This window comes from Littorina saxatilis, linkage group LG2, assembly GCF_037325665.1.
Source record: "Littorina saxatilis isolate snail1 linkage group LG2, US_GU_Lsax_2.0, whole genome shotgun sequence".
NCBI lineage: Eukaryota > Metazoa > Mollusca > Gastropoda > Littorinimorpha > Littorinidae > Littorina > Littorina saxatilis.
In genome coordinates, this window is record NC_090246.1 from 79416991 (window position 1) to 79439394 (window position 22404).

Consider the following 22404-nt stretch of genomic DNA (forward strand, 5'->3'; position numbering starts at 1 on the left):
TCACTGTTTTAACATCTGAGAAAATCACGTCTTCAGAGGGAGGGAGTTTTAAAATGGAGGTTAATTTACAGGTACATGAAGATAAAGTCTGAAAAAAGCAATTTTTTTAAAAGGAGTGAATTCCTAGATTTGGGGGTGTTTGAAGGGGGGTTCCACTGTGATCATGATGGAAAGCCTGTGGGTGTGACAGCAGTATTACCTGTGTAGTGGAACTTGTAGCGATGACTTTTGTCCTTGTCATATCGCATGATGCCGGCCCCTAATAGGACTGTGGCTAAAACAGGAATGAGAAACTCACGGATAAAATGTATAACAAATTTAAAACTCAAAATTTAAACACAATCTGAACCATGGCCACTGTAACCAAGCTGACTTCAAGTTCAAAGCAAACCACCAACCACTCCTGGTGCCCAGAAAAAAGAATTAAAAATAAAACAGAAAAGACCTTGATTTATTGTAGTTCCTACATTACAAATCAGCAGCAAACCCAAGACTTCAAAGCGCAGCTGCTTGCACAACACTGAAATGCGTTATAAATGACAAGTTTAAATAGCTTCACTATAATGAGTTTCACAGCAGAATGAAAACCCTGAAATACAATATTTATTTACTAGTTTTAGCTTCACTACAGAATGAAAACACTGAAATACAATATTTACAAGATCTAGCTTTACAGCAGAACAAAACACTGAAATACAATATTTACAAGATTTTGCTTTACAGCAGAACAAAAGCCTGAAATGCAGACTGAAAGGTTACTCACACAGTCCTATCATGCCCAGGCAGCACATTATTTCAGGAATCTCATGCCAGCCTCTCTTCAGCAGGGAGACACCTGCAAGCAAAACAACATGCCGTCTTCAGTGTATCAACTAATCAAGGCCATCAGCTGTTTAAACTTTAATTATGGCATCGCTGTCAATGTCATGGACCAAGCGATCACTACCAGTGCCACTAGTACCAGTATAGGTAGCACTGACTACATGAGATCTCATAGTCGTAGCTTTTTATACCGGTGCAGTGATCTCATCTTTCTCCTGGGCCAAACTTATTTCTCCATGTACAGGTATTGAAATGAAATCTCAGATTGTGTTCATGTTTTCTTTCTCCCCTTGACCCATCTACTTGATCTAGTAAAAAAAAAAAGCAGTCCTCCATGGACTGATGGAGTCATGCTTGGTTGTAAACCAAGTTTGTTTGTTTGTTTCGTTCATGGGCTGAAACTCCCACGGCTTTTACGTGTATGACCATACACCGCTTTCCGTGGAAGCATGCTCTGTATTTTCGTGTTTCTATAACCCACTGAACTGTGACATGGATTACATTTACAGAATATTTTCCGTGCGCTTGCGTGTACACACGAAGGGGGATAAGGGACTAGCATGTCTGCACCTTAGTTGACCTGGGAGATCGGAAAAATCTCCACACTGAACCCACCAGGCGGAGAGAGAGAGAGAGAGAGAGAGGGGGGGGGGAGAGAGACTCAGAGAGAGAGAGACTCAGACCATAGATGTGTATTGACAATCTATGCTCAGACTCAAGACGAGTCACTGACTGACTCAGTGAGAGAGAGAGAGAGCGAGAGAGAGAAAGAGTGTGTGTGTTGTAAAATTGCATAAGAAAAAAGAACATCCTTGCGCAGATTAAACTGCAGCACACACTTTTGTCTTCCTCAGCGCTTTACACACGCAATTAAAACTACAATCACACCTTCTTGCGATTAAGAACGCTACAGAATTCTTACCCTTCACGGCTCCTTTCGACGCCATGTTTGTTGAAGGTCACCGTTTCACCTTCCTGTCAGGCCGGATGTTTGAGGGAGATTCAAGATGGCAGCGCCCACTGAGCATGGAAGCGGCGCTCATCCTTCGGGACACGGACACAGTTCAGCGAAGCCGTGTCGGGCTTGTACTGATTTCAAGACATGGATGCACATACAAGGGAAACCTGTGAAGGTCAGATATTTGTCCATCTGTCATTCAAGTTTGCCTTTCGCCTCTTATCAATGTTACGTAACTCACTAAATCAGTAAATGTGGGGGGACTCAACTGGGTGGGTGACTGAATGAGAGCTTGACGACATGATGCAAGTCGCTCGGTGATTGCACTATATCATAGTATATGTATAACCAGAGACATACATTGTTATGTCTCTGGTATAAGTAAACAAATTAACTTCTTATTTCGCATTATTTCTTTAAGACAACTTTTCTGTACGTTCAATTACTGATTAGTCATAAGCTTTAAGTTACACTACAGTTATGATTCTCTCAGACATGAGCCTCATTTTCCTTCTATCAATATCATAGATCTTCAAACAAGGGTAAGTTAATTACAGTCGAACTCGCTTAAGACGAATCACTGGGGATCGGAAAAAAAGTTCGTCTTAACCAAAATTCGTATTAAGAAAATTGATTGATTTTGTTTTATTTTTTTTTTTTAAGTCTTGTACATTTTATGGTGTTTCAATTTGTTTCTTTCGCAACTTTCATGCTGCTTCACGTTTAGACAATAAAGTGACATATTCAGTTACATGTTCATGTGTGTCTCATGTTGAGTGATGATTGTTGAGTTTGAGTGAGAGTGAGCACACAGATGTTTCATCCAGTTGTTACGTTTTTGGTCACACACACGCACACACTGACACTGTCCACATTCGCGGTGTTCCTATCATTTGTCCGGAATCACTTACCTTGGCGACGGGTAGCAAACCTTGGCCAATTTATTTTTTTTTAGTTTGTTGCAACATGATGTTCAAATCCAAATCGAAAGCACTGACTGACTGATAAACTATCGCGAACCGGCGAACGCAAACGTTGAGAGTGTGGTTTCCCTTGTCCAAGGGAAACCACTCTGGCATCTATATTTTTTGGCAATGGCTTCCTAAACATTGATGTTTCGTTTTTGGTATTCGCGAAGGAAATAAACGTCAGTCAGTCATTCATGTTCAGTGTCTGAGCTATCAATCACTTTGATTCTAAATTTGAAATTGTTTTGTGAGTACAGTGTAATCAGTTTAACTTTATTCAGTGATCGGTTGAGCAATGGTTCAAGCAGTCGACGCAAGGGAAGACTTTGACAAATGTATTCAAACTTCTCAAATTCCCATGATATGTCGATCTCGGGACGAGTTTAAAGATTTCGTCATAAGCGTGAGTAAATTACAGACATTATGCATGCTTGGGAATCCAAAAAGTGCTCGTTATAAGCATAAATTCGTTATAAAGAATTCGTTTTAAGCATTTTTTTTAAGCATGAAGAAAGAGGTATTCAGTTGGGAACTTAAAACTAATACGTTATAAGTCAAAATTCGTAACTAGCGTGTTCGTTTTAAGTGGGTTCGACTGTAATTGATTGATGGAAAAAGCTATATGCACTCCGAGTGTATACAGGATCGATGAGTCTGTATAAGTGTATTGTATACACTCCGACAATGAAAAGCTCTGTTACAAATCTGTAGCCAATGAAATTCCCCCTAACAAGTCGTTAGGAAGTAGCCAATGAAAAATCAGTCTGACGTATGGACTTCCGCTATCTCTTTTTCGGAGTGTCGAGGGTTGGCAAATGATGTACATTCACATAGTATACAACCGTTTCTACAGGCCGATACACACTCCAAGTGTGTTCCAAACTCCGACAATAAACTGCCGTAAAGCATCAGTTTTGTGTGTGTTTGTTTTTGTCTGTGTTTGTTCCCAGTGTACTTTGATACCATGAATCGAAAGTGGAGTGTACCTTCGCAAAATGGTGTGTTGATGCGGTTCAGTGTCTGGTCTTTTAAGTACACCCCGAAAATGACGTCTACGTTACAGCAACGGCCGTACAGCATCAGATTGTTTTCGTTTCTTTGTACTCTTATGATCAACTGCTCTGCGTTCCTATCGCAAAGTGATGTCGAATGGCAAATTCGCTTCGCGACCGGATGTGAAAGCCGGAGAGTATGCAAGATTCTGACCCCTGTTTACACTCCAAGTGCGTATAGCCAGTGCGTTGATTGATTGAAGGTTTAATTGGTTGATGGAGTGACAGAGTTGTGATTTCTGTACAGGAGAGGCCAGTGGACATTTCCACGCAGAGTGAGTGTCCGCTGGACACAGAGCAGCTTGGCCGCAGAACATGGAGCTTTCTGCACACGATGGCCGCCTACTTCCCCGACCGCCCTACCACGCGGCAACAGTCAGAAATGTCGCAGTTCATCACGCTCTTCTCACGCTTCTACCCCTGTGACCACTGCGCTGCCGACCTCAGAGAAGAGTAGGATTGTTTGGCTTGTATTGTGTGTGTGTGTGTGTGTGTGTGTGTGTGTGTGTGTGTGTGTGTGTGTGTGTATCAGTTTTTTTAATGTAATTCAGATCGAGTCATAGCATTCAATTTGCTCCTCTCTAACTTTTGCTGTTGTGAACACTGTGCAATAGACTGCAGAGAAGAGCATGAGCACTTTTATTTTATTTTATATTTTATTTTAGCTGGTAGTGGTAAAGTTCTTTGTTTATCATTTTTACATGAAATGCTTTTTTGATAAGGAGAGAGGGGAAGACTCCGAAGAGAGAAAATGTGTGTGTGCATGAGTGTGTGTGTAATTCATAGCATTCATAATTTTGAATGTCATTGTTATCACAACTAATGTGCTGTGTGCCTGTTTGTGACAGCCTGAAGACTGACCAGCCGGACACGTCCAGTCAGCATGGCCTGTCGCAGTGGTTCTGTCGGCTGCACAACAAGGTCAACAAGAAGCTCGGCAAGAAAGAGTTTGACTGCTCCAAGGTCAACGAGAGGTGGAGGGACGGCTGGAAGGACGGCAGTTGTGACTGATGTGATGCATTTATTATCTCATCTAATACCCATCTAACACAAAGCAGGTCGATGTTTACTTTTTAAGGACAATCGGAATAGACGAATTCAGGAAATAACTCTGTGTGGTTTGTATGTGTTGTGGGAGAAGGACCTTTTCTTGCAAAACGGCAGACAAACAATGAAGGGACCAATCACTAGCGAGTGTTTCCGGCACACCCCTCGCTAGTGATTGGCAGGGGTGTGCAAATCCACTAACCCGTGACCCGGGGGGAGTTAAAAATTGACCGGGTTAGCTGAGGTCTTTGAGTAGCATTCCCGTGGGTTAGCTAAAAATTTCACAAACAAAACTCAAGATAGAGCTTCAAATACCAACTCCTTACTAAAATGAATGGCCAAAATACATTTCCCCTTGTTTTTCATAATGAAAACAAAGCCCAAACCGAAGCCCAAACAGTAAGTACTGTTTCTAAGGTGCTTTTTCTGAAGTATTGATCGTGTTCGAAAATGTCGTCTGCTTCAACGATGTGAGTTACATCCCTTAGTTTAGTTTTACATTTTGACCAATGAGAAAGTGCTCCCTAATTTGTTTCGGGCCACTGAAAAACAACCATGGCGTTGTTTATAATCCAATGTTTCTGTGTGTGAAACTTCAAAGACAAAATAAGAAAAGTTGGAGTGGGTTATCTATTTTTTTCCCGGGTGAGCTGAAAATGAGATTCTACTAACCCGTGGGTGAGTTGTTTATTTTTAAATTTGCACACCCCTGGATTGGTCCTTTCATTGTTTGTGTGTCATTTTGCAAGAACTCCCACAACTAATACAATTTACAAACCCGATGGAATTATTTCCGAAAATTGGTTATTGATCCTTTTCTCAGAAAAGGTTTCTTGTGTGTTTTTGTTTTTTTAATGAGTGAAAAACTGACATGTAGTGTATGCACTTTCATGTTATTCAATGAATCATGAATGGAAATTGACCATATGTGAACTAGAAATGAACTTGCCTGTAATCAAGAACAGATTTCTATTTGTGTGTGTAACTGTCGTGAACATGTATTTGACCTGTATGCAGACACGTGGAGCAATGAATCTTTTAATTCTTCTGTTGTGTTTAATGCATGATTTGTGTGTTCTTCATGATAATGTTCTTAGGCCAAACAAAAAAAGTCTGTTTACGGTAACATAGGCAAAAAAAATAGGGTCGGTAGGTCGGGATTTTTTATTTTTATTTTTTTTCTCCAAAAAACATATTTTTAAGTTATTTTGCCAAAAAACAGACTTTTTTTTTCCTCCCCCAAATGCCAAAAAAAAGTCTAGGGTCGCGTGAAAAAATAGGGTTGGTCGGGATACCGTAAACAGACTATTTTGTTGTTGTTGCCTTAATGTGTTGTTGTTTTGTATTGTTGTCATGGATTATGTACCCACCAAATAGCTACCTGTGATAGATGTGAATTGATTGAAAAGGAAAGAGGAAAAAGAAAGAGAACAGATTTAGAGACTTTCATGATTCCTCATGTGTATTGCATCTGCCTGTGCATGTGTGTGTGTGTGTGTGTCTGTCTGTCAGAGATAGAAACAGACAAAGACTGAGAGAAGAAAGTTCCAACACATTTTTTGGCAATGGAATATTTTACATGTATTTTTCATTTATGCTCAAATCAAATGTATCCAGTCTATATTTCAACAACAGCAACAACAAGAACAAAACGTCTGTGAAATTGTGGGACCTCGTAAGTGGGTCAAGTCATTTACGAGGTCCCATGATTTCACCTACGAAAAGCAAAAACAACAAAAATAGGAAGGAATAAAAGTAAGTTTGACATTGACAGAGTTACTTCCCATGTCATGGGAACTGCATAGAAGGCAGTGTCATTGTGCGCGTGAGGCACAGGGTTAAAACAACGAGATCCATGCTGAGCGGTGTCTGCAAGCCTTGTGGTCCGTGCCTCGAAGATCCAACACCTTCAACAACACAAAGTTCAGGACCAAAAGAAGTACATGCAGCAATAATGGCATGGTACTGGTGAATCAGAACAATTCTTTTAGGGCAGCTTTGATGCTCTATGTACTATCGATGAATATAATGTCTTTCTTATCACGACAAACCTTAAACTAATGAGGCAGAGCGCAATTTAAAGATCTGCGAAACAAAGGGAAGTAAGCGCTCTAAATGATGAGGATGAAAATCGCTTGCTCATCTCAATGCTTGTTATTGTCTCAAGAGACGGCGGGGATGTAGCTCAGTCGGTAGCGCGCTGGATTTGTATCCAGTTGGCCGCTGTCAGCGTGAGTTCGTCCCCACGTTCGGCGAGAGATTTATTTCTCAGAGTCAACTTTGTGTGCAGACTCTCCTCGGTGTCCGAACACCCCCGTGTGTACACGCAAGCACAAGACCAAGTGCGCACGAAAAAGATCCTGTAATCCATGTCAGAGTTCGGTGGGTTATAGAAACATGAAAATACCCAGCATGCTTCCTCCGAAAACGGCGTATGGCTGCCTAAATGGCGGGGTAAAAAACGGTCATACACGTAAAATTCCACTCGTGCAAAAAACACGAGTGTACGTGGGAGTTTCAGCCCACGATAGAAGAAGTCTCAAGAGACTGGTTCCACATAGCTCCCACCCACTACATAACATGTGGTATGCATTCAGAGCACTTACATCCCTTTGTTTCTCAGATCTGATCACGACAAAGTTTTTCAGTGGTCAGCTTTGACTGACACAAGCTGACATCTACACAGCATCCAGCACCGCGACGTTGTCAGTGGTGGCGTTGCGTGCCGTGTCTTTGAGCAGCTGGAACAATTGGAGCGCGTCCTCCTGCGAGCGCGCCTTGACCCCCATCAGCAGCATGTAGAACAGGCTGCCCTTCTGACCGCAGTCCTGGTTGGTGACCTCCCTGATGACCTCACTGGTCGCTGTGGTTACTGCCACGGAGGATGTTTGACCCCCTCTTGCGCTGTCCGTGGGGGCTTGTGTGGCTGTGGTGGCCGTAGGCTTGTCTGTCAACAAGGAGAGTAATGGTACAGCCAGTGCCATTGTTACATGCCGTGGGAATGTACAGTGGAACCCACCTTTTAAGACCCCCAAGTTAAGATTCCCTCCCTTTAGTTTAAAGCCCTCAGATTTTCTGTTCATGACCTCTGTAAATTTACCCACATTATACGACTCCCTCCTTTTTAAGACTTGATTTTCTCAGATTCTTGGAGGTCTTATAAGGGTTTCACTGTATCACTGTACAGCCAGTGCCATTGTTGTCGGCCGTGGTTAAGCATGATATTTAAATTTCTGTTGGAAACACTGACAAGGCACTGGTAAAGTTTTGATACCAGTAGGCTTACGTGTTTTGTACTGAATTTCCATCCCATCTGTGAAAACTTTGGGTCGCTTTCTCCCAGTGGTGAGTTAGCAGCAACGAAAGTGGCGCTACCCAGGTGTGTGTGTGTGTGTTCAGGTGTAATCAGCCACCTGCAATTCTGGCAGAATGACTGAGGTCTTTGTATCTTCCAAAGTGGTGACATGGGGGTGGGACATGGAAACCATCTTTGAGTCTGCACATAAAGTTGACCCATGTCGGTTCCTGCGACTGGATTCGAACCCATAACGAGAGACTCACAAGTCCATGCTCTACCAACTGAGCTACTGAGCCCCCTTGAAAATGAATGGAGCAAATCATTTGGAAGTTTGTGCACTACTCTGTGAGAAGGTCAGAGACTGTGAGGAGGGTTGTAATGGAGGGAAGGGATGGGGGGGGGGGGGGTGGTTGAGTAGCTGGCATGCATAGGTGTGAGTGAATGTGTCTTTCTGACCACTAGTGTGTGTGTATAAAAGATAGACAGTGTGTGTGTATAAACGATAGACAGTGTGTGTGTATAAAAGATAGTCAGTGTGTGTGTGTATAAGAGATAGACAGTGTTAGTGTATAACAGATAGACAGTGTGTGTGTGTGTGAATAAAAGATAGACAGTGTGTGTGTATAAACGATAGACAGTGTGTGTGTGTGTATAAACGATAGACAGTGTGTGTGTATAAACGATAGACAGTGTGTGTGTATACGAGATAGACAGTGTTAGTGTATAAAAGATAGACAGTGTGAGTGTGTATAAGAGATAGACAGTGTGTGTGTATAAACGATAGACGTTGTGTGTGTATAAGAGATAGACAGTGTTAGTGTATAAAAGATAGACAGTGTGTGTGTATAAAAGATAGACAGTGTGTGTGTATAAGAGATAGACAGTGTTAGTGTATAAAAGATAGACAGTGTGTGTGTGTATAAGAGGTAGACAGTGTGTGTGTATAAACGATAGACAGTGTGTGTGTATAAAAGATAGACAGTGTGTGTGTATAAAAGATAGCCAGTGTGTGTGTATAAAAGACAGACAGTGTGTGTACGTGTGTGTGTATAAAAGATAGACAGTGTGTGTGTATAAACGATAGCCAGTGTGTGTGTATAAAAGATAGACAGTGTGTGTGGTATAAAAGATAGACAGTGTGTGTGTGTGTGTGTGTATAAACGATAGCCAGTGTGTGTGTATAAAAGATAGACAGTGTGTGTGGTATAAAAGATAGACAGTGTGTGTGTGTGTGTGTATAAAAGATAGACAGTGTGTGTGTATAAAAGATAGACAGTGTGTGTGTATAAAAGATAGACAGTGTGTGTGTGTGTATTAAAGATAGACAGTTTGTGTGTAAAAGATAGACAGTGTGTGTATAAAAGATAGACAGTGTGTGTGTATAAAAGATAGACAGTGTGTGTGTATAAACGATAGACAGTGTGTGTGTATAAAAGATAGACAGTGTGTGTGTTTAAAAGATAGACAGTGTGTTTGTGTGTAAAAAAGATAGACAGTGTGTGTATAAAAGATAGACAGTGTGTGTGTGTATAAAAGATAGACAGTGTGTGTGTATAAAAGATAGACAGTGTGTGTGTATAAAAGATAGACAGTGTGTGTGCATAAAAGATAGACAGTGTGTGTGTCAGTGTATAAAAGATAGACAATGTGTGCATGTGAAGAGAGATCTCACCTGCCACACATTCCTTGGGGTGGTGGGGATGCGTGTGGAACCCGTCGCTGCAGACACAGGTGTATGTCGTCTCCGAGGCAGGAGTACACAGCTGTTCACAGCCCCCCTTGTTTGTTCCACAGATATTCTCATCTTGAGGGGAGAGAGATAATTGTGAATTAATGATCTCATAGACATATCGGTTTCGTCAATAAAGATACCCAAAGATTGTATTAAAAATGATCATGCACAGAGACACACATGATACTCTCTCTCTCTTTTCTTCTAACGGGCCTCTCTCCCCCCTCTTTCTCTCTTTACACCCCCGGTATAGGGGTGTGTATAGGTTTCGCTCGATGTGTTTGTTTGTTTGTTTGTGTTCGCATATAGATCTCAAGAATGAACGGACCGATCGTCACCAAACTTGGTGAACAGGTTCTATACATTCCTGAGACGGTCCTTACAAAAATTGGGACCAGTCAAACACACGGTTAGGGAGTTATTGGTGGATTAAAATTATACAAGGACTTATAGAGGAACATCTTAATGGTCAAAGGGAAATAACCATTCTCACTCAGTCACTGCCACCAACTGAGAAGGTTATTTCCCTTTGACGGGGGTGTTTTTCCTACCTTGTAGGAATTTCTTGTTCTATATTGTTTTATTATGTGTTGTTTCCTTGTGTGTTGTGTAGCCAGAACTAGCTGTAAGTCAGGATAATCATTAACGACCTAATGTTACCATCCTTCAGAAATAAAGTTTTTGAGTTCGAGCTTTATCTATCGCATCCGTCCGCGTGTACACACACACACACACACACACACACACACACACACACACACACACACACACACACACACACACACACTGTGACACACACATACACACACACGCACACACACTGTGACACACACTGTGACACACACACACACACACACACACACACACACACACACACACACACTCACTCACTCACATGGGATCTGACGGTCTTGATGGAAAACCACGAGGTTCATGGGAGAACTAAAGCCGCGTGCAACCGCAGTCACTGGCCTGTGGCTATCTTTGTCGTCAGCCACGGATGACTTGTTAAAGCGATGGACCTTGTCTCTCGCCCAGTCGGTCCAGTAAATGTAATCCTGCAAGCGGGAAGCGATTAGAGTCCATACCATTAATGAAACATACCCTCTTCCAAGCCCTTAATGTAATCGTGATGTAATCATACTAGCAGGCAATGATAATACCATTAATAGAACATCCTCTCCCAAGCCCTTAATGTGATCATACAAGCGGGCAATGATAATACCATTAATGCGGGAACATCCTCTCCCAAACCCAGTGTAATCATACAAGCGGGCAATGATAATACCATCAATGGAACATCCTCTCCCAAGCCCTTACTGTAATCAGACAAGCAGGCGATGATAATACCATTAATGGAACATCCTCTCCCAAGCCCTTTATGTAATCATTACCATTAATGGAACATCCTCTCCCAAGCCCTTAATGTAATCATACAAGCGGGCAATGATAATACCATTATTGGAACATCCTCTCCCAAGCCCTTAATGTGATCAGACAAGCGGGCAATGATAATACCATTAATGGAACATTCTCTTCCTAGCCCTTAATGTAATCATACTAGCAGGCAATGATAGTACCATTAATGGAACATCCTCTCCCAAGCCCTTAATGTAATCATACAAGCGGGAAATGATAAGTCGATAACATTAATGAAACATTCCCTCCCCCAAGCCCTAGCTAAGCATAACCCTGTGATAATGTAAAACCCAAAGAGTCATTACAAAGTTTTGGGAAACAGGCATAGGCCTCAAGTTATTGTCGCCAGGGCCGAGGTGCAAGAGAAACTTACCAACCGGGTGGGAGCCAGCCGCGGTGTTGGATCGGTTGAAATTGAGATTTGTTGTGATTTTAACGAATGAGACCCCGCGGTTTGTTCTCTCCCGTTTGGGTGGCACCCACTTTCGCTTCGTGCACCTCAGCCCTATTCTCGGATGCTCTCCGGAGTGTTTTTGTCTGCCTAACTGTCAGGCTGTCTGCCTGCCTGCCTGTCTGTCTGTCTCAGTGCCTGTCTGTCTGTCTGTCTGCCTGTCTGTCTGCCTAACTGTCTGTCTGCATGTCTGTGTGTACTGACCCTGAAGACGGTGATGCCGTAGGCGTGACCGATGACGTCCCGACCCTCGAGCAGCGTGTAGCGGTCACCTCCCTCCAGGTCCGAGCTGCTGACCGTCTTCAGCTTGGCGTCCGTCCAGTAAAGCCGTCCCTCCGTGTAGTCTGGACACACACACACACACACTCACACACACACACCGGGACACACACACACACACACACACACACATACACACACACACACACACAACCACACACACACACACACACACACACACACACACAAACACACATGTTGAGTTTCAAATATTACACTCAGTACAAACATATGGTCTACACAATTGTTTTTATAATGTTTGACATTCAGATTTCTATGATGGAAGTTACACACTGATGATGGGTTACCAACATGGTTAGATCATGGTTTACGTGTTAGTTAACATGATAGTTTACATGATGGTTTACAAACTGGTTTATACGATGTTTAATATTATGGGTACCTGATGGTTTACTATACTGGTATATATAGGATGGTTTATGTACCCGTTTATATGATGTTTAACATTATGGTTACCTGATGGTTTACTGTATTGGCCGTTTCCATGTTTTACATGATGGATTACATTCTGGTTAAAGATGGTTTACACAATGCCTTACCAACAGTGAGAGCGTTGGCCCAGGCGATGTCAGTGTCCACTATCACTGTCCGGTGATGTCCGTTCAGGCCACACCTCTCGATCTTGGCCGGTGTCCCCCAGTCCGACCAGAACAGAAATCTGTGCAAAAATCCGTACTTATCAAAATCAAACCCACTCCGCATATTGTTCACATAACGGACTATTTGTCTGTCTGTCTGTCTCTCTCTCTCTGATCGATGTCTCTATCAGTACATGTCTCACCTCTCTACTCTCGGGCGGGGATATAGCTCAGTTGGTAGCGCGCTGGATTTGTATTCAGTTGGCCGCTGTCAGCGTGAGTTCGATCCCAGGTTCGGCGGAAATTTATTTCAGAGTCAACTTTGTGTGCAGACTCTCTTCGGTGTCCGAACCCCCCCCCCCCCCCCCCCCCTGCATTGGGTGTGCACGTTAAAGATCCCACGATTGACAAAAGGGTCTTTCCTGGCAAAAATTGCTTAGGCACAGTTAATAATTGTCTACCTATACCCGTGTGACTTGGAATAATAGGCCGTGAAAGGTAAATATGCGCCGAAATGGCTGCAATCTACTGGCCGTATAAAATTTCATCTCATACGGCAGCACTGCAGAGCGCCTAGAACTGTACCCACGGAATATGCGCGATATAAGCCTCATTGATTGATTGATTGATTGACTCTCTCTCACTCTCTCTCTCTCTCTCTCAAACACACACACACACACACACACACACACCTCTATCTGTGTCTAACTCATATACGTGCATATTTCCCCTCCTCCCGAGCCCACTCACCTTTTGCTGGGGTGGAGGGCGATCCCGCGCGGTGTGCCCATGTCCGTGTAGAGCAGAGTGGTGACGAAGGCACCGTCCAGTCCGGCCATCGCGATGCGCTTGAGCTCGGGGTCAGCCCAGTAGATGTGGTCATGCACCCAGTCCACTACCACCGTCTCAGGCGCCATCAGGTCACGTGACACGACGGTCAGCGTGCTGTTGTCTCTCAGGTCCAGTCTGTCCCAACACATGCATAGATTGACACACAGATAGGTGTAGACACACAGACAGACATAGACACACATACAGACATAGACACACATACAGACATAGACACACAGACAGACATAGACACATAGATAGACATAGACATACAGACAGACATAGACATACATTCAGACATAGACACACATACATACATAGACACACATACAGACATAGACACACAGACAGACATAGACTCACAAACAGACATAGACACACAGACAGATATAGACACACAGACAGATATAGACACACAGACAGATATAGACACACATACAGACATAGACACACAGACAGACATAGACACACATTGTGACATACAGACATAGACACACATACAAACATAGACACACAGACAGACATAGACATACATACAGACATAGACACACAGACAGACATAGACACACACACAGACAAAGACATAGACACAGACAGACATAGGCACACACAAAGACATGTCTGCCCACATTCAGACAGACAGACAGACAGACAGACAGACAGAGAGGCAGGCAGACAGCCAAGCCTGCCAGCCAGCCAGACAGACAGACAGACAGACAGCCAGTCACGGTCAGACAGACAAAGAGGCAGACAGACAGACAAACAGCCAGCCAGCCAGGCAGCCAGCCAGCCAAACAGACAGGCAGACTAACAGACAGAGATAGAAAGATACAGCGCAAGCCATGTAACCAAGCTGGAGACACGGCCAGGTGCCTCCCAGAAACGCATGCGTGACGTCACAAGTGACTGTCCAACCCTTACCTGTAGATGTGGTTCGTGGCGACGCTAGTCCAGAAGACGTACTGCTGTTTGTAGTGGAAGTCGACCCCCACGAACCGCTCGCCCCCCTTGTTGGGCAGCACGGTGTAGTTCCCCTGTGCCAGGTGGTCCAGTCTCAGGCGCTGTGTGTCCGCGATCAGAAGCTCCACGTCATCCGCTATCAGTGGGAAGAGTCACAAGTATATTACTGGTGGGGCAGAGACTGAGTCACACAGAGACAGTCAAGTACACAGACAAAGACAGACCACAAAAAAGACTAAGATACAGGCAGACAGATAGACAGATAGACAGACAGATAGATAGACAGACAGATAGATAGACAGATAGATAGACAGACAGATAGACAGGCAGACAGACAGATATACAGAAAGACAGAGAAAGACAGCAGACAAACAGACAACCAGACTGAAAGACAACCAGAAAAAAAAAGAGACAGACAGACAGACAGACAGACAGAGAAAGAGACAGACAGACAGAGACGGACAGAATGACACAAAGGGACACGACTCACCAGGACAGCCAGTCTGGTGCGCAGTGTCGTCACAGTTGAATTTACAGTCGTCCTCGTCCGCCCCGAGAGCGCAGTCGATGCGACCGTCACAGCGCCTGTCGCGCGCTACACACGCCACCTCCGTCTCCCCCGCGCATAGAAACTCGTCGTCTGCACACGGCTGGGGGGTGGGGATGGCTTCGGTGGTGGTGGAGGTGGTGGTGTTGTCGCAGCCCTGTTCGTCGGAGTTGTCTTGACAGTCGGGGTCGCCGTCACACCGCCACAACCAGTGGATACACGTCTCGCGATCTGACACGCACTGGAACTCCCACTCCGAGCAACTGTCACTGTCAGTGTCAGCGTCTGTGTCATCGCTAGTGTCAGTGTCAGCGTCTGTGTCATCGTTCGTGTCAGTGTCAGCATTTGTGTCATCGTTCGTGTCAGTGTCAGCATCTGTGTCATCGTTCGTGTCAGTGTCAGCATCTGTGTCATCGTTCGTGTCAGTGTCAGCATCTGTGTCATCGTCAGCGACAGGTGTAGTGGTGGTGACGTCACAGCCCTTCTCGTCAGATTCGTCATTGCAGTCCGGGTCTCCGTCACATCTCCACGCCCAGTCAATACACGCCGGGACGTCATTGTGGCACTGGAACTCGAACTCAGCGTCACACGCCGAGCCGACCGTTGACGTCATCACCGTGCTAGTGGTGGTGCTGTTGTCACTGGCAGGGCTGGGCGATCCCTCACCCTCAGTCGTGGTGGCGGCGACGGTGGTTGTGGAGGAGGTGGTCGGCGTCGTTGTCGTGTTGGTGATGATGGTGGTGGTGAGGTTGCAGCCGTGTTCATCGGACTGGTCGGGGCAGTCTGTGTCGCCGTCACAGCGCCAGGTCAGGTGCACGCAGGTGACAGGGAGCGCCTCGCACAGAAACTCGTGCTCTTCACACGGCCCGCTGGTGGTGGTGGGGTCGGGGGTGGTGGTAGTGGTGACGCACCCCGTCTCGTCGCTGCCGTCGCCACAGTCGTCATCCCCGTCGCACACCCAGCGCAGTAAGATGCACTTCTTGTTGTCACACTGGTAATCCTTAGAGTTCCAGTCACAATCACCCGCCTCATCCTCCCCCTGCTCTGCAACACCAGGGTTGATGTTGTCAGTTATCACAAGTGTGATAATAGAGTACAGGGTGACCCCAAAATAATGCAACACACAGTTTAGCAACGTGTACATACGACGAGAAAGTCAAAATAAGTGTCAATCTGGAACAGGTTACCAAAAAGTCACAATACGTTTTTGACCGCTCATATGCCATCGACACGTGCATCAGTAGGAATGACATAACACCTTCATCAGTAGGAATGGCATAACACGTGCACCAGTAGGAATGGCATAACACCTTCATCAGTAGGAATGGCATAACACGTGCATCAGTAGGAATGGCATAACACATGCATCAGTAGGAATGGCATAACACATGCATCAGTAAGAATGGCATAACACGTGCATCAGTAGGAATGGCATAACACATGCATCAGTAGGAATGGCATAACACGTGCATCAGTAGGAATGGCATAACACATGCATCAGTAGGAATGGCATAACACATGCATCAGTAGGAATGGCATAACACCTTCATCAGTAGGATTGGCATAACACATGCATCAGTAGGAATGGCATAACACCTGCATCAGTAGGATTGGCATAACACATGCATCAGTAGGAATGGCATAACACATGCATCAGTAGGTATGGCATAACACACGCATCAGTAGGAATGGCATAATGAGCGGCGATCACGTGACCCATGTAAAAAATATCTTTGATCCAACAAGTTTGCCAGATTGCAAAGTTGAATCCCTGAAATGGCATAGAAAGTTTGCATGAAATTGCACGGGAATCAGTGCTTTAGTTGGAACGAACATTGTCGCAAGAGTTTTTTACAGTGTTGACCAGAATACATTTTGTACAGTGTTGACCAGAATACGACATTTTGCACAGTATTGACCAGAATACGACATTTTGTGGAGTGTTGACCAGAATACGACATTTTGTACAGCGTTAACCAGAATACGACATTTTGTCCAGTGTTGACCAGAATACAACATTTTGTACAGCGTTAACCAGAATACAACATTTTGTACAGCGTTAACCAGAATACGACATTTTGTACAGTGGTGTCCAGAATACGACATTTTGTACAGTGGTGACCAGAATACAACATTTTGTACAGTGTTGACCAGAATACAACATTTTGTACAGTGTTAACCAGAATACGACATTTTGTACAGTGTTGACCAGAATACAAAATTATGTACAGTGTTGTCCAGAATACAACATTGTGTACAGTGTTGACCAGAATACAACATTTTGTACAGTGTTGACCAGAATACAACATTTTGTACAGCGTTAACCAGAATACGACATTTTGTACAGTGTTGACCAGAATACAACATTTTGTACAGTGTTGACCAGAATACGACATTTTGTACAGTGTTGACCAGAATACAACATTTTGTACAGTGGTGTCCAGAATACGACATTTTGTACAGCGTTAACCAGAATACGACATTTTGTACAGTGTTTACCAGAATACGACATTTTGTACAGTGTTGACCAGAATACAACATTTTGTACAGTGTTGACCAGAATACAACATTTTGTACAGTGTTGACCAGAATACGACATTTTGTACAGTGGTGTCCAGAATACGACATTTTGTACAGTGTTGACCAGAATACAACATTTTGTACAGTGTTGACCAGAATACAACATTTTGTACAGTGGTGTCCAGAATACGACATTTTGTACAGTGGTGTCCAGAATACGACATTTTGGACAGTGGTGTCCAGAATACGACATTTTGTACAGTGTTGACCAGAATACAACATTTTGTACAGTGTGGACCAGAATACAACATTTTGTACAGTGGTGTCCAGAATACGACATTTTGTACAGTGGTGTCCAGAATACGACATTTTGTACAGTGGTGTCCAGAATACGACATTTTGTACAGTGTTGACCAGAATACAACATTTTGCACGGTGGTGTCCAGAATACGACATTTTGTACAGTGTTGACCAGTATACGACATTTTGTACAGTGTTGACCAGAAAACGACATTTTGCACAGTATTGACCAGAATACGACATTTTGTAGAGTGTTGACCAGAATACGACATTTTGTACAGCGTTAACCTGAATACGACATTTTGTACAGTGTTGACCAAAATACAACATTTTGTACAGCGTTAACCAGAATACAACATTTTGTACAGTGTTGACCAGAATACAACATTTTGTACAGTGTTAACCAGAATACAACATTTTGTACAGTGGTGTCCAGAATACGACATTTTGTACAGCGTTAACCAGAATACGACATTTTGTACAGTGTTGACCAGAATACGACATTTTGTACAGTGTTAACCAGAATACAACATTTTGTACAGTGTTGACCAGAATACAACATTTTGTACAGCGTTAACCAGAATACGACATTTTGTACAGTGGTGTCCAGAATACGACATTTTGTACAGTGGTGTCCAGAATACGACATTTTGTACAGTGGTGACCAGAATACGACATTTTGTACACTGTTGACCAGAATACAACATTTTGTACAGTGTTGACCAGAATACAACATTTTGTACAGTGGTGTCCAGAATACGACATTTTGTACAGTGGTGTCCAGAATACGACATTTTGTACAGTGTTGACCAGAATACGACATTTTGTACAGTGTTGACCAGAATACAACATTTTGTACAGTGTTGACCAGAATACAACATTTTGTACAGTGGTGTCCAGAATACGACATTTTGTACAGTGGTGTCCAGAATACGACATTTTGTACAGTGGTGTCCAGAATACGACATTTTGTACAGTGTTGACCAGAATACAACATTTTGTACAGTGGTGTCCAGAATACGACATTTTGTACAGTGGTGTCTAGAATACGACATTTTGTACAGTGTTGACCAGAATACAACATTTTGTACAGTGTTGACCAGAATACGACATTTTGCACAGATCGAGACAGACAACCGTTGTTCCGAGGCTCTGAGACAACGCTGGCGGTCAAGGCGAACAACGACTGTCGAGATCTGTGCCAGGTGTTAAATGTAGGTCTTCTTCTTCTGCGTTCGTGGGCTGAAATTCCCACGTACACTCGTGTTTTTGCACGAGTGAAGTTTTACGTGTATGACCGTTTTTACCCCGCCATTTAGGCAGCCATACGCCGCTTTCGGAGGAAGCATGCTGGGTATTTTCGTGTTTCTATAACCCACCGAACTCTGACATGGATTACAGGATTTTTTCGTGCGTACTTGGTCTTGTGCTTGCGTATACACACGAAGGGGGATAAGCCACTAGCAGGTCTGCACAAAAGTTGACCTGGGAGATCGGAAAAATCTCCACACTTAACCCACCAGGCGGCCGCGGCCGGGATTCGAACCCTCGACCTTCCGATTAAGAGGCCGACGTCTTACCACCCCGCCACAGCGCCCGTCAGAAAAATGTAGGTCAAAAATACAAGTAACACTAACAGTTATGCCTCGATTCCTTTCATGAATATTCCCGTTACCTTTTTACCATTGAACACACACAAACATGCACTCCTTAACAGTTGGCTTCGCATGTCTCAAAGAAGGGAAATCCAGTGTTCAATTGATTCATAACGTTTTCATATTTAATTCAATTAATACTGGGTTTTTTAATCGGATAGCCAATAGGATAATCTACTGTTAAGCTTTTAACGCCTTAAACATGCCACGATTAAAATCAAAACTTGACTTCTTTTTGTGTGAAAATAAAGTGGAGCCAGAAGATATAGCCCCTCTTTTATTTTACATTATCATTTGGGTAGGATTGTGTATGCTTATTTACATAGAACACAACTATATGAATTTTATCCTTATCATATTCATGGGGAAGAAGGCACACACTGGACATGACATGGACGGGGGGGGGGGGGGGGGGGAGATGATGGTCTTACCTTGTGCAAGGCCGGAGGCAGTCAGCAGCATGACGCTGACAATGAACACCGGTACACACACTGCGCCCATCCCGCTGCGGCACTCTCTCTTTCTCTCTGATGATCGTGTTGACCAGTCCAGAACGCGGGGCCAAGACGACAAATCTGACAGTAAGGTCGCAGCAGGTCTGAGAGTAGGGTTGCAGCAGTTGTGGATGTTAACTTAGACTGAAGGGTTGCTGCAGTTGTGGATGTCAACTTTGACTGAAGGGTTGCTGCAGTTATTGCCAGAGACTTTGTCTGTTCACCATTTCTCTCTCAGATGATCGTTTAGACCTGTCCAGCAAAACCGTGCCACCAAGACGACAAGTCTGACAGTAAGGTCTGGCCCCTTCTTGGTGTAGACTTGGGCTGAAGGGTTGCTGCAGGTATTGCCGCACACTGTGTCGGTACGTCCTTTTCTCCTGGTGCCGAGCTGCTTCACTCAGTTTGTGCTACAGCAAGGTGTCACATACATGTCGAGTACGACAGTAATCTTGTAGCAGTTATAGATTCAAACTTTATGTGAAGAGTTTCTGCAATTAGAGCTGCAGATTTTGTCTGTACATCATTTGTCTCTGGTGCTGAACCGATTCACTCAGTCATTCGAACAGTACTCGGTGCAACACACACGTAGCGTCTGACAGTAAGGTTCGAGTCAAAGATGTGCATAGAGTCTGTGTGCGAGTTTCTTGCCGTTATATGGAGTGCGTACAAGAGGGAAGAAAGTTGTTGACTGTGGGACTGTATCGTGACCTTTGGTGTCCTCACCGCTCTGCACTGGTTGTCACCGCTTCTTTCCGGTTTCCGGATGACCTACTTCGTCCCCGTGGCGTTCTTCAAGTCGCACTTACCATTAACCTAATTACTGAATTAATATGTGTATTAAGTATGCATGTTGGGGTCCACTGTAGCACACAGACGGAGGGCAATAATATGTGTATTAAGAATGCATGTTGGGGTCAGTTGTAGCACACAGACGGAGGGCAATAATATGTGTATCAAGTATGCATGTTGGGGTCAGTTGTAGCACACAGACGGAGGGCAATAATATCAATCAATCAATCAATATGAGGCTTATATCGCGCGTATTCTGTGGGTACAGTTCTAAGCGCAGGGATTTATTTTTTATTTTATCTTTTTTTGTAAGCAATTTATATCGCGCACATATTCAAGGCGCAGGGATTTATTTAGGCCGTGTGAGATGGAATTTTTTTTACACAATACATCACGCATTCACATCGGCCAGCAGATCGCAGCCATTTCGGCGCATATCCTACTTTTCACGGCCTATTATTCCAAGTCACACGGGTATTTTGGTGGACATTTTTATCTATGCCAATACAATTTTGCCATGAAAGACCCTTTTGTCAATCGTGGGATCTTTAACGTGCACACCCGAATGTAGTGTAAACGAAGGGACCTCGGTTTTTCGTCTCATCCGAAAGACTAGCATTTGAACCCACCACCTAGGTTAGGAAAGGGGGGAGAAAATTGCTAACGCCCTGACCCAGGGTCGAACTCGCAACCTCTCGCTTCCGAGCGCAAGTGCCACCCAGTCCACACAGATATATGTGTATCAAGTATGCATGTTGGGGTCAGTTGTAGCACACAGACGGAGGGCAATAATATGTGTATCAAGTATGCATGTTGGGGTCAGTTGTAGCACACAGATGGAGGGCAATAATGTGTGTATCAAGTATGCATGTTGGGGTCAGTTGTAGCACACAGACGGAGGGCAATAATATGTGTATCAAGTATGCATGTTGGGGTCAGTTGTAGCACACAGATGGAAGGCAATAATATGTGTATCAAGTATGCATGTTGGGGTCAGTTGTAGCACACAGATGGAGGGCAATAATATGTGTATCAAGTATGCATGTTGGGGTCAGTTGTAGCACACAGATGGAGGGCAATAATATGTGTATCAAGTATGCATGTTGGGGTCAGTTGTAGCACACAGACGGAGGGCAATAATATGTGTATCAAGTATGCATGTTGGGGTCAGTTGTAGCACACAGACGGAGGGCAATAATAATTATGTGTATCAAGTGTAACCGAGTGCCGAAACACTACGATCACCTCGGAAGGCGAAGTGCAATCAAACAGGATTGAAAATGTTAGGGCCAATTTCTTAGCCCTATAAAAACTGTTATGCAAACCCGAAGGTTTCCATGAACATACAGACATCACTGTCAACTGGTTACAGAAAAAATCGTCTGCTCCAGTGAGCGCGGAAACCAAACGATTGATTATCACGTGACACTTTTGCCATATTTAGAGTTGTTTGCACAGTAAATACAGCCGCGAAAAATAGCTCGCTTGAAACTGTCTTACATATCAATTCCTTTGTAATTTAAAAATTACAAAACACCATGAAAAATCATTATCGACGATCGCGAATCTGCTCATATCAATAATACATTACAAAAAGTTCTAAATATGTTAAAACAAAAATCGGTTTCCTTGCCAGACAAGGAAACTCAAGGCATCCTGTCAGGGAGAGAATGAGCCGAA

General features: G+C 43.8%; 2 protein-coding genes across 2 annotated transcripts; one reads left to right on the forward strand and one right to left on the reverse strand.

The window, feature by feature from the left end:
- Positions 1 to 1823: 1823 nt before the first annotated feature.
- On the forward strand, positions 1824 to 6260 carry LOC138959825 (FAD-linked sulfhydryl oxidase ALR-like). Its single transcript, XM_070331458.1, has 3 exons — positions 1824 to 1955; positions 4048 to 4253; positions 4649 to 6260. Exons 1-3 carry the CDS (start codon positions 1830 to 1832, stop codon positions 4809 to 4811), a joined length of 495 nt encoding a protein of 164 aa, XP_070187559.1. The 5' UTR covers positions 1824 to 1829; the 3' UTR covers positions 4812 to 6260.
- Positions 6261 to 6450: 190 nt separating this feature from the next.
- LOC138959822 (low-density lipoprotein receptor-related protein 4-like) lies at positions 6451 to 20604 on the reverse strand. Its single transcript, XM_070331455.1, has 9 exons — positions 19870 to 20604; positions 14907 to 16007; positions 14378 to 14552; positions 13376 to 13591; positions 12587 to 12705; positions 11952 to 12091; positions 10773 to 10935; positions 9818 to 9949; positions 6451 to 7794 (listed from the first exon to the last, which is right to left on the reverse strand). The coding sequence occupies exons 1-9, from the start codon at positions 19937 to 19939 to the stop codon at positions 7526 to 7528; spliced, it is 2385 nt and encodes a 794-aa protein (XP_070187556.1). The 5' UTR covers positions 19940 to 20604; the 3' UTR covers positions 6451 to 7525.
- Between the last annotated feature and the right edge of the window lie 1800 nt (positions 20605 to 22404).